The sequence below is a fragment of the Montipora capricornis genome, chromosome 12 (genome assembly GCF_036669925.1).
Source record: "Montipora capricornis isolate CH-2021 chromosome 12, ASM3666992v2, whole genome shotgun sequence".
In the NCBI taxonomy this organism is placed as follows: Eukaryota; Metazoa; Cnidaria; class Anthozoa; order Scleractinia; family Acroporidae; genus Montipora; species Montipora capricornis.
This window is the reverse complement of record NC_090894.1, coordinates 32,762,438-32,774,937: the sequence shown is the minus strand read 5'-3', so window position 1 is coordinate 32,774,937 and position 12,500 is coordinate 32,762,438. Positions and strand designations below refer to the sequence as shown.

The window sequence follows — 12,500 nt, the reverse complement described above, 5'->3', positions numbered from 1 at the left end:
AAAATAATCTGTCTCCTTCCTGCTTGTAAACTTCAAGAAATAATAAATTTCATCTCACTCTACTTTACTTACCCTTCTTAAATACCATTAACCGTTAAGCAATTTAATTCTATCTATACTTGTGCTGCCATGGGTTATTTACTTAGCTATGACGGTGTCCAACTAGAAAGCTCTGCTCCTTTGAACACCGCACACCTATGAAATGTTTACATTTTGGTCTAATATCAATCTTTTTCTTTTTTTTTTTATTATTCATAATACAACTGAGTGTAAATGCTATGGACAGTTTAAATAAATAATTAAATTGAATTGAATTTTACCTGAAGACTGTGCAGAGTTGAGTACAAAATAAAAGTAAACAACCAGACAACTGAGATGCGACTACTTCAGTAAACGCATATGCATGCAAGGCGCCAGATTCCTTCAATTTCTGTTAAACCCATACAGAATTTGCCATTCGGTTTCAGTTTTGTAAATAACATCACAGTTAGTATTAAAACATTAGAAACAAACGTCACTTTGATATCCGACTGCCAAAGATGCAATTGTTGTCGAAGACCATTACTCGTCGCTTTTCACATTCCAGGCCCCAGTTGTTCGAAGGGTGGATAGCGCCACTGGATAAATCACTATCCACTGGATAACTCAATTGGTTTTGCTAGGGTTTATCCGCTTGATAGCGGTTTACCCGGTGGATAGCGTTATTCCCCTTTTGAACAACCGAGGTCAGATGCATATTTTTCACCACATGTCTTGTTTATTCAATTTACGTTCCATTCTTGAGCTCCATAAGGGTATATTTTGTTTAAATATCCGCTCAAACGCCATTCGTGTTACATCGACTTCGACGCCATTGCAGGTTGATTTAATATTTTACTCGTCGGTTTTCGACTGCCATATGGCAACCAGTAATTACTTCAAAAACGGATGACACCTAGTTGACAGCACCTGCATCCTCAAATAAGGCGAGCACGTCTTCTAAGCCAGTTGTGGTCTCATTTGTCGATCGATTCAGACTGATGACTATGATATGAGCTCATGCTCATCAAGAAAAGCTGTTTCAGAAAGTGTTACAAGCCAAGAAAATGGATACCGTTGGCTTCAAAATATTTCTGAAAGCCGTTCGCCTTGCTCTGCCAATTCTCCTTTCATATGCGCTTGTTCAAGGTGCTACTGAAGGTATTATGATAATGTTCCTCGTTTCTTTCTCTCTATCCGATCGTGACCAATTCTGTTGAATTTCCATGGATTGAAATTGCTATTTTTGCTCTCCTGATAGTTTGCATCTGCTTTTCAGATACTTTGGTGCTCAAGGGCGGAGAACCGACTCCAAGTGCCCGTTATGCAAAGTTCATTCGGGACAAATTCGCGTACCTAAATATCGGAGTTCTTCGTAAAATTCTTGTTGAAGGAAGTATTGAGTGCGCATTGTCGTGTTTGGATACACTTTCATGCCTTTCCTTTAACCTGGCAGCCTTTCAGGACAACAACGATAAAGTATTGTGTGAACACCTTTCTTCTGACAAGTACAACAACTCAGATCAATTCGTTGCCAGCAAAGTTTTCCACCATTTCAGCATCTTGGTGAGTTCAGAAAATTTCCTACAAATACCAAAAGTTAATTTATGACCAAGCTAAGTTTTCAAAAAGCAGATTTTTCTCCCGAAAAATGATAGCAGTTAACTTGAAAGGTTTGCGCCGGCGTGTTTTACACGCCATGCAGGGCTCTGTGCAATTTCTTTTTTCTCCGTTTGCAGTACCGCTTGTTTTGCTGTCTCATTTTACAAGACAAGTTGGACGTAAAGTTTCTAGTTCAGCATATGCCTAATGATTCAAATATAACAAGTAACAGCGCCAGTAGGCCTTAGAGTATATCTTTTAAACAGGAAAATTCGTGATGAGCAGTTGCAAAGGGCTGGTTTTATAAGATAGGCGAGCCCATGTTGTTGCTGGGAGGTAAACAGAGTTTTTTTTTAAATATTGTTGTAACACCTGGCAGACTCAGGACGTTTGGTGTCCTTGTGACTTCAAACTCAGTTTTAATTAAATAGTACAACAAATCGCAAATTTGTTGCTCGGAAAGTTTTTTTTTACCACTCCAACTTCGGATAAGGTAATGAAATTATGATTTATTGGAATGACCACGAGAGAGTGAGTGAAAAACAGAAACACCAAAAGAGGTCGAAGATAAAATTGGCTTTCGCTACTACGGTAAACGTGAAGTTAGCAAACTTCCGAACACTTCAGCATCTTCTACAAATACCATAAGAAAATTTGTTACACTCAGTTGAAATGACCGAGCTTTCATAAAGCAGATTGTCCCGAAATGCGGAAAACGTTTGCTTGTTTAGAATGGTAAACGTCGGCGCCTTTTACACGACGTGCAGTGTCTTGTTCAACTTATCTCACACAGTTTTCTGTATTTCTTTTGAAACATACTGTTTCTTTATAAGAAAAAAAAAAACGATTCTGCTTTTGGTGCACACGCCTTATGACACAATTCTTCGAGATAGCAGGGCTGGTTTCCAGCTGAGCGCGCGCGCGTAAGCCACACTCGCAATTCTAAAAGCTGCTCGCGTCAGCTCATGATTCAAAATGGGTCACCAGAAATAAACAAATACCGCTAATTTTGCCCACATTTCTTCTGATTCCTATACATATAGAATATAAATAAACATCTCCTATTCGCGGAAACTACGAAAATTGTACACACACGGTTTAATGGTCCTTTTGTGTTGGCCTGTAGCTTCACTCGCGCGTGCACTCGAATGAGCGGGTGACGCATCCGTAAATGCCGACCTTATAACCCCCTCATTTTTCCTCATTTTGCAACTTTAATCGTTTATATGTCTGCTTCCAGACGGTGAATTTTTTTTTTCTCTTTTTACATGTTAGCTTAGATTAATTTAAAACGTTTGTCTTTCAAATTAAAAAAAAAATGTAGGTGAAAAAAAACTTATTTTTCAGAAAAAGCGACCTACAGATTTTGTTAAATTTTAAATGTTTTAGAGATAATTTCTAACATTATCTGGTAACGCTGAATGGGAAGATTTCACCGTCCCGTTTTTTTTTTAAGACAATATATCTTGATTTTAACGCTTAGAGAAATGCCTCATATCGTTGTCATGGTAACGCTCTTTTGAAAGAATGATATACTGAAAAATAAAGTAAAGCTTATAAACTGACAGGAAGTCATTGAGACACCTGGCACACTTGAAAGGGGAAGGTTTGTTTGCTTGTGACAGGAAACCTTACATCGCTAACGTTTGCAACGATTATCAACATTTTTATATTTAGTCACCGTGTAGCAGTGGGCCTTGCAATGGCAATGGAAAGTGTGTGCCTCTTTATGCAAAAAACAGTTATTTGTGCGTCTGCAAAACTGGATTCATCGGTGAAAACTGCGAAAACGGTAAGAAAAAATCCTGGCAAACTGATTGATAAGTCTTGGGGTTTTGAGGAAGCTGCTTGATAAGCAAAACTTTACCAACTTAACTATTTAAAACTGTTATTCATTGTTTTTACCGAACGTTTCCTTAGAATGTTTATTTAGGTTGATATTGGAAGAGTGCGGATAACGAATAATTGTTATAATTTTACAACCCAAATACTTCATCCATTTACCCACACCAACGGCAAATGAAATAATCAAATAAACTGGTAGGTGAAAACTGTTTCCTTTCAAGGATTCAGACCCGATCAACAAAGGCCGAAATCGAGAATAAGCTTACTGCACGGATGGTCGACACAGGATCCATCTCAGTGATTAAAACTTATCCCCGGTATTTTTTATGATAGGAACTTTGGAATTTATTCCACACAAAACATTTACCAAAAGACCTACTCACCTCAACACTTATCTTTCAAAGAAAATAATTTGTACGCTAAGTGAAAAGTGTTGAACGATTCATCTTTCAGCATCCAGTTACACATCGGAAGAGCAACTAAAATGTCTTCTTTTAGACAAACCATTCTTCGGAAGCATTCTCTGTACTCTTCCTTTAAAAGGTTTTTGGAAAAAAAAATGAAGACGAAGCAATAGCATCTGAAAACAGAGTCGTTAGAAACATCCTGTTCAAATCCTTCTCGGCGGCTATAATTTGATCAGATATTTAACGATTTTAGCAGAACTATGATATGCAACTCTGTAACCAATCGGGGTGAGGCCCCAAAAGCTCTATTGTTTTACGACCAATAAGAGAAAAGAGGAAAAGGCCAGAATGCACTCCTTCCTCGAGATGAAACGCAGTATGATTTCAGGCTATGCTGATGACGGCAATGCTAACGTCATTTGCAGTCACGCAAGAACAAAAATTAAAGCTGAGGCCCTGAATTACTTTTTTAGATGTCCACGAGTGTTCATCGGGGAAACAGAACTGTAGCACTAAAGCAGTGTGTGCCAATACGGATGGTTCATATAACTGCACCTGCGAGGAAGGGTATACTGGAGACGGGCGGAATTGTTCAGGTGAGCGCACAAGTGTCAATCTCTCTTGTTTAGCCTTGGCCAACCAGTTTACGGTGTTACCTAAATTTAAAATACTACTGCAACCAAATACTCAATAGACAATGAGAATGGGTCTGATACCTGTAGCGCTTCTGATTGGTCCGCGACCAGATTGCACCTGCTAAATGAAAAAAACATGAATCGGGCACGGAACGCAATGTCAAAATGGTTCTAAATTCTACAAGAAGCTCTCTTAAAAATGGATAATATCGTAAACTGATGGGACGAATTCCCTCGCAGATTTCACTTCTAGCTTATTAAGGAGTCTCGAAGGGGTTTCAACACTTAGAAGACACTCTCTTTAGATCGAATGACGCTACAACACTGTATCAAGTAACAGCAATGTTATGGTACCATATGAAACACCGATTATTTCCAAACAACATGTGATCATTATTGTGATGTAATACGTTACCTTGGCAACGGGAACGCACAGCAAAAACACCTTATAATTTGGATTTAGTTGCTCATATCTCAAGAACGAACTCGGTGACCCCCCTTTTTTATTGCTGAAAAGTGATTAGATGGCCACGATAAAACTTTCGGCAAAGTTTAAAAAAAATCTAGACAATCTAGAAACTAGAAGTTTAGAGCCACCTTAAAAAAAATAACAAAATTAAGGTGAGTCTTAATCCACTAGACAGAATCTTTTTAAGCTTTGCAGAGAGTTTCATCTTGCCCTTCTAATTACTTTTCAGAAATAAAAAGATGGAGGTCACCAAGTTCGTTTTTGAGATATAAGCAACGAAAGACAAAACAAAGGATGTTTTTTACAGGGCTTGCCCGTTGCCACGGTGACATATTACGTCAAAATAATGACTGTATCTTGTTCAGCAATAATTCGTGTTTGATTTGGTATCACAATATTGCTGATACATGATACAACGTTGTGGTGCCGATCCTTCTAATAAGAGCGTCACTTGGAAGGGTTGAAACTGTTTTGAGCCACCTTAACTTCTCCTGTTGTTTGATACAACCTTCGCGAGAGAATGCTGATGTCGATTCTATATAATACCTCTAATAATGTGCGCATGTCTAAGCACTTCAAAAGCTGCAGGATGAAAGGTGAAATGATCTTGCGCATGAACAAGACAGCAACTCCGTTACAGCAGTGCCACAGTGCCGCGTTGAAGTTCGCAGGTGAAGCATGGTTGAGCAAGCAGTCAGTACATGGTGGTGACTACTCGAGCAGATGAAACCTTTCTTCTTGGCACAGAGCAAGCTTTGTAGGAGCTCATTAATACAACTTGTTTGAGCCTAGCAGCTGTACTTCTGGAAAGTGAACTTCATGGGTTGCATGAAAAAGCCTTGCATCAGCTCTTTATGAAGTGAAACTGACCTCTCGACACCTTCGGTGGCTTCTTCTTCTTCTTCTTCTCCCTTTTCTTGAATGACTCGCGAACGGTTGATCCATGTCGGCACCAGGTGCATCTTCCATGGTAAAAAGTACTGTCTTGCTAAACTATAAATTCATTATGAAATGTTAAAATACGTTTATCCAGTGACTTTCTGCTTTACGTCTGTATGAAATCAAATCTCGCCCCACAGCACGTTCCTCATCTGCGCGTTTTGTAGAATTGCTTGACAGTTATGCATCAGTCAATTCCAGCAGTGCCCTTCCCCCCCCGCCCCGCCCCCCAGGCTAACCCCCGGGCATTAATTTTTTTTTTTTTTTTAATTGGCAAATTCCCCGGGGTGGGAACACATAAGCTGTCTAAATGCCCTGTGGTGGGGACGAAGAAAGAGGGCAAATACCCCGCTCCCGGGATCGTCGCCTTCCAATAGGCGCCTGTATTCGCAGGCTACTTTGTCTGTCAAGAATCAAGACATCTTAAATGATCTTTCATCGCATTTTACGCTCGCAAGATCTGTCTTGAAGATCGCATCATTTGAATTCAGTGTTTCATATAAGTCCGCTTTCATGAATTTAAAAATTGCTAGGCTAGTTTTGAATGCGAAATGCGAAGTAGTCGCGTTTGCGCAGTCTTCACGTCAGTGATTGTTTTGTGATATTAGTTCACCTTGTCGCTTTTATATATTCATATGCTTACAAGTATAAATGAAGAAATACTTAAAATTGAGAAAACATACCTTTAAAAACTTCCATAAGTTTTTCGAGTCCGTGACGGACAAGAAAGTCTTTAACGAAGGCCTCGTCTTTTCCGATAAACTCTTCCATGTTAACTCGAAAACACGTGTGTCAAATGCCCAGGGGTTGCCCCGGGGTAGGCTAATTCCCAGCCCCTGGGCCGCGATAAAATTGCGAATGCCTCACCCCCGGGACTTACAACTTGAACAAATGCCCCGCGGTTGCCATGGGGGGGAGGGGGGGATGGGCACCGCTGAAATTGATTGATGCATTAGGTTAAGTCTTCGGATTCCTTTTTGTCAGAATAGGGTAATTTAAGTGCAGGAAGTTTATAGACTCGTTCAAAACATATCAACTCTTCGTCGGAAAATACTACATATTGTTTTTCCTCCATACGACATTTTTCCGTGAGTATTTGGCATGTACAAAATTTGACCTTAATTCTATTACAGCCATCGTGTAGAGTTCAATTGATGAGCAGAGTTTTGGGCCAAGAAGAACATTTTACCGACGGGTAGATAGATTTCACTGACCCTTTGCCGATGCCATAGGTCCATGGATTACCAAACCAGGCTACTATGGACTACCTAAATAAATTGTGTACCAATGGTTTTGCTTTTAATTTGTGAATCTTAGGTTTAACTAACTGCTACCCATTTCGTACATGTTTGATGAAGTGTGTTGCACGACACCAAATATCAAAAGGTTAAACGTTGTGGTGTTTTGTAAAATGGAACTGTTGCAGCCTCTCCTACTGCCGCTCTTTCTTCGAAGTCATTACACCGGCCAGGTACAGTTAAGAGAAGCAATTACGAGCACAAAGAAACAATTAACATGTTTCCAAGGCCCACTATGGGCTCGTTTCGCCAAATACTGACTTATCTTCCCGTATATTGTTTACTTTGAATAGCTCGTCCCCGTACTTATTAGCGAATTAAATATACACCAACTGCGGACTACCGTTGGACGCGGGTTCCCCAAGTCTGAAACACTGGGTCCAGACTACGTGCTACGGTCAAAGCAGAATTGCTCGCCTTTACAAATTATTAACAAACAAATTTCTTTCCAAAAAGCCGACAAAGACTTTTATATAGCTTGGCAGAAAACAAATCAAAGATATGCTGCATATCCCTATTGGGATTTCGAAGATCATTTTAGCCTTGATTATCTGATCTTGCAAGGACGAATGTTTGGCAGACTTCAGAGTCATTAAAGCTGATCTTCTTCGCTCAGCAGAAACCCTGCGAGTTCCTAGACTTGGTAAACTGGTTAAAATACATGATATGGTTTCGACAATTTGCCCTTTGACATTAACTTTCATTCAAAATCGAGATTGCCTAAACTCTTCCCCCAAATTATTCTGGCTAAAACGTTGCTCGAAACCGTCGAAAATAATACCGCTAAAAAGACGTATTGGTTCAAAATTGAAATGGAAAATGAAGTGGAGACTATAATTCTCTTAATTTCGAAAAAAAATTATTAATTTTTCTCCTGCATTCCTTTCCCACTGTTCCCACCTTTGCTGACTACGCAAACTTTACGACACCCCGCCTTTAAATATCCCACATCCCGCCTCTATGTTAATCCCCATTCCGCATCCCGCCAAAGCTACGTTGGACCCCTTAAGATACGATTCTCAAACAAACTCTTGCCAAAATGATAGAAGTTATGATAAATCTTCAAATTTTATTCCTACGTCACAGTTGACTCTGCCTCAACTCACTAGCGTTCTTCAATGTGGTTTCGAAATTTCTACGCACTCTTCACACTCTTCACTACCTTTCCGAAAAGGAAAATAGGAAATCTGTTAAGAAAAGTGTCCATAATCTTAGTGCGCCTCGAAAGCAGCCTGAGTTCGAATTTTCGAAAATGCTAACCCACCTTCTTCCAAACCGATATTTACCGAAATTACTCGTTAAGTGCCCCTGTTCTTTCACTGGATAAATCTTCTCATAAAATATTGAGAAACTGTCTTCTTGTCAAAAGACCGGTGGCTCAGTTGGTTGAGCACCGGGCTGTCACGCGGGAGGTCGTGAGTTCAACTCCGGCCGGACCAACACTCAGGGTCTTTAAATAACTGAGAGAAAGTGATGCCTTTGTAATTACATCTGCAAATGGCTAGACTCTCTAGTCTTCTCGGATAAGGACGATAAGCCGGTGGTCCCGTCTCACAACCCTTCAATGTTCATAATCCTGTGGGACGTAAAATAACCCGCACACTTGTCGTAAAGAGTAGGGCATGTAGTTCCCGGTGTTGTGGTCTGGTCTATCTGGTCTGGATAGGGTAGGGTGGAGCACCTCGCATAGGACCTCGAGTCCTGTTCGTGCTCCTTCCCTCTGGGTAGGTTTAACCAGTAGAAGAGACAAACCAGATGTCTCGCAAAACAAAAGAAAGTCGTGTACTGCCTCGTGACATTGTCTTTACTTGTAAAAAAAAAACTTGTGTCCTGGTCCTACTGCCTCGAGTCACCGCTACAATGTGTTGTTATTTGATTGCTAGGAATCGATGATTCAGCATTCCCAAAATAGAGCGCAGGAGACAAGAAAAATCTAGTTTCGAAAGACCAAATAAACTGAAGTCTTAGAAATCATTTTATACTTGCATCTTTGCTTCCATTTCATAAAAGAGTTTCCCGAAACCACCAGTGCATAATGGCATTCCAGCTAGCTCTGCTTTTTACTGGGATTCGTGTTGGGACTATTGCCAAAACGTCTGTGCAACCAACAAAAAACCCTGGGATGAGTAAACCCCAGTGTAACGTGAATAACAACGTTACGCCGGACTACACTGCTGTAAGAAGATCGAGCAGCAACTCATTCATGATCAAATCAAAGAAGCAATCGCTGCGTTCAAAACAAACCAAACTGGCGGCTCTTATGACAAAGGTTTGCAGTTATAAATTTTAAATACTTTGTTCACTTCTCAGACATTAGTGGTTCAAGTTTTCCCATCTGCTCCCTCGCAAAAAGCACTCGGATTCAGGTCAATCAATTGCTTCTAAAACATTTGCATGCCAGATGTGTTTATTATTTTCCTCTATGACGCCCATTCTTACTTTTTAGAGGCTAGAAAAAAGAGTGAAACCAAAACTTAACTGACAGAAATTCATTCTGCTTCTGTAATTTTCAGTCTTCAAGAACTGCGTCGATGTTTACAATTCTGGCGAAAAGATCAGTGGTGTGTACAAAATCGACCCCGATGGTTTGGGAAAATTTGAAGTATACTGTGATCACAAAACGGCTGGCGGAGGGTGGACGGTCTTTCAAAAAAGACAAGACGGCTCCGTAGATTTCTTCCGCACTTGGGACGCCTACAAACTAGGCTTTGGTAATCTGAGTGGAGAGTTTTGGCTTGGATTGGACAGGATTCACCGCTTGACTACAAACAGCAGCAACAAGCTTCGCGTGGACTTGGAAGACAATCATGGAAATACAGCATTTGCCGAGTACAGTTCAGTTACAGTGGCAAGCGAGGGAGCAAAATACCAGCTGAGTTTGGGGAATTATTCAGGTTTGCAAACTCTGGTGATCAATTAACCCCGTGTTAATTGAGATAGACACACTTTCTCATTTAAACGAGGTGTAGTTTGTCTACAACTGATACAAATTCTCCTCAGATCTCGGAGAGTTTTACTTACTTTTCAATGCCAAAACAAATTGTAAGCCAGCGAGTTAACAAAAAAAAACGAAAAGAGAACTTTACTGAAAACCCTGGGTTATCATTTCAGTCGTGGTGATAAACACATTACAACGATTTCATGGCAAGTAGTCAGAAACAAGAAACAATACCGAGTACGTTTTAAGGATTTGTAGCATTCTAAAAAAGTTAAGATATTGAATTTTATTTTGATTACTTAAGGACGGTGCCTATTAATTCAAAGGCATTTTTGCCCCGGTTTATGATTATGCAGCTAACGTAGATCTCTTAACAATTGTTATTGAAATCCAAATAGGAAATTGGGGGTAACCACGCATTTTTCAAAGATAATTGCTGAATAACATTTGTAAAAAGCTTTAAAATACAAAGCAATGTATGGCGTTCTTTCTAAAATTGAAGCTTAATTATCTCTCAAAAATGCATTGGTTACCCCAATTTTCTTTTTGGACACCAACAGGACTTACTAAGATCTAGTTTCTCCGGATAGTTTTAAACCGCGCAAAAACACCACTATTTTAGTAAGCATCACCGATAGAAAACCGGAGTATCTAGAGATGTGCAGAACTTATGCACAATAACAATAGTAGCTGCTGTCCTTAATCCGATTTCTTTTCATGGTCCAGGGATGGCACAGTGGTCGATTCCCACACTCGGTGTCATATGTGGGTTGAGTTTGTTGGTTCTCTACTCTGCACCGAGACGTTTTTTTCCGGGTACTCTGGTTTTCCCGTCTCCTCAAAAACCAACATTTGACTTGATTTGCTTTCATTGTTAATTTCAGTTTACAGTGTTCCCAATTGGTGCTCCAGCGCTAGAACGACTAGACACTATTTTAAAATAAAGTTCCTTTCCTTCCTTTTCATCCAGGCACTGCAGGTGATTCCCTTACCTATCACCGCGGGCATGCGTTTACCACCAAGGATCGTGACAATGATCAAAATGGAGGCAACTGTGCGTCAGGCAATAAAGGTGCCTGGTGGTACAACAATTGTCACCACTCCAACCTGAATGGTCTGTATCTTAATGGCAAGACCGATGGAAGAGGAATGAGCTGGTATCATTGGAAAAATAGTCACTACTCTGTCAAGCGGTCTGAGATGAAGATACGTCCACAGAACGTTTAAGACTCTGTGTCAGTGTATCACATACCAGTAACTTACTTAGTAACCAGGGGATGGATCTTATTGGTCATCAATGAATCGAACTGCTTAACGCGCACAACCGTGTAAAACACTAACTAGGTTTCACAACAAGAGATTTCTTGCGATTACATATCAGTAGCTTAGCATACCGCGCATGTTATCATCCGGTAGATTTAGATATATCAGTACTTGATTTGTTTCACAGAAGCTGTAAGCAGCTGGGAATGCTTTAATAAAGTTCGCTAGAGGTGACCAATGATAAATGTACTTCATTTTTCCTTGTCTGCATGATAGTTTTAACCCTTTTATTTTTCAAGAAAGGAAAGAAAATTGTCCTTCTTTCAACAATTCACTGCCTTTTTGCTCTCACAAGCCCTTTCCACAAAATAACTCAGAGCAACAACAATTTCGAAAATGAGAACATTAAAAGAATGGTATTAAGCTACGCCTTCACTTCAGATAACACTAAAATTGTCAATTGTCTAGTTAAAAGGAACCAATTCGATCCGGATGTTACCCTGGATTCCAGCGAGAAAATAACCTCTGGAATCCAGGGTATCCGGAAGTAGGACCTCCCTGAAAACCTCTTCCGGGTGATTGGAGCTTCCTGGGTAAATACCTCGAATTATTAATTATTGTTCACTTATGAATCAAGCACTGTGCTTCATATTTTTTAAATTAAAAGCCAGTTACAGAAGCTGATAAGACAACTATTGATGGTAATGATGTATTATGCCTGTGAAAAGGAGATATGATTTTATCTTGGCGACTCAATCGTGAGAAGTTTCTGTACCACATTTATCACGTGACCTTGAATGGCGATCCTGGCTCCAGTTCTTGTAGCTCCATGGGTGTAGCATAACGAAAGAGGTTCTGTTCGAATTCTGCCTTGCGCTCCAATTGCCTATTGCCAAGCAACCATCATATGAACTTGTCAAGGGTACAATACGCCATCATTATGAAAGAAAGGTATATTTGTTGAAGAGCGGGTTATAGACAAAAGATAGAAGTGATCTTCGCATTAATCAGGACAATTTAAGCAAACTGTCCAGATAATTGCGAAGGTGACTTCTATCTTTCGTCTATTACCCGCCCTTCAACTAC

The 12,500-nt window shown here is 40.0% G+C and overlaps 1 protein-coding gene and 1 long non-coding RNA gene across 2 annotated transcripts; one reads left to right on the top strand and one right to left on the bottom strand.

The window, feature by feature from the left end:
- Positions 1-230: 230 nt before the first annotated feature.
- LOC138027371 (uncharacterized) lies at positions 231-4,322 on the bottom strand. The gene is made up of 2 exons (XR_011127459.1): positions 3,849-4,322; positions 231-1,602 (listed from the first exon to the last, which is right to left on the bottom strand). It is a non-coding gene; the product is annotated as an uncharacterized lncRNA (long non-coding RNA).
- On the top strand, positions 1,045-11,653 carry LOC138027361 (ficolin-2-like). Its single transcript, XM_068874940.1, has 6 exons — positions 1,045-1,179; positions 1,298-1,584; positions 3,298-3,412; positions 4,346-4,468; positions 9,727-10,107; positions 11,122-11,653. Exons 1-6 carry the CDS (start codon positions 1,086-1,088, stop codon positions 11,376-11,378), a joined length of 1,257 nt encoding a protein of 418 aa, XP_068731041.1. The 5' UTR covers positions 1,045-1,085; the 3' UTR covers positions 11,379-11,653.
- The last annotated feature ends 847 nt before the right edge of the window (positions 11,654-12,500 follow it).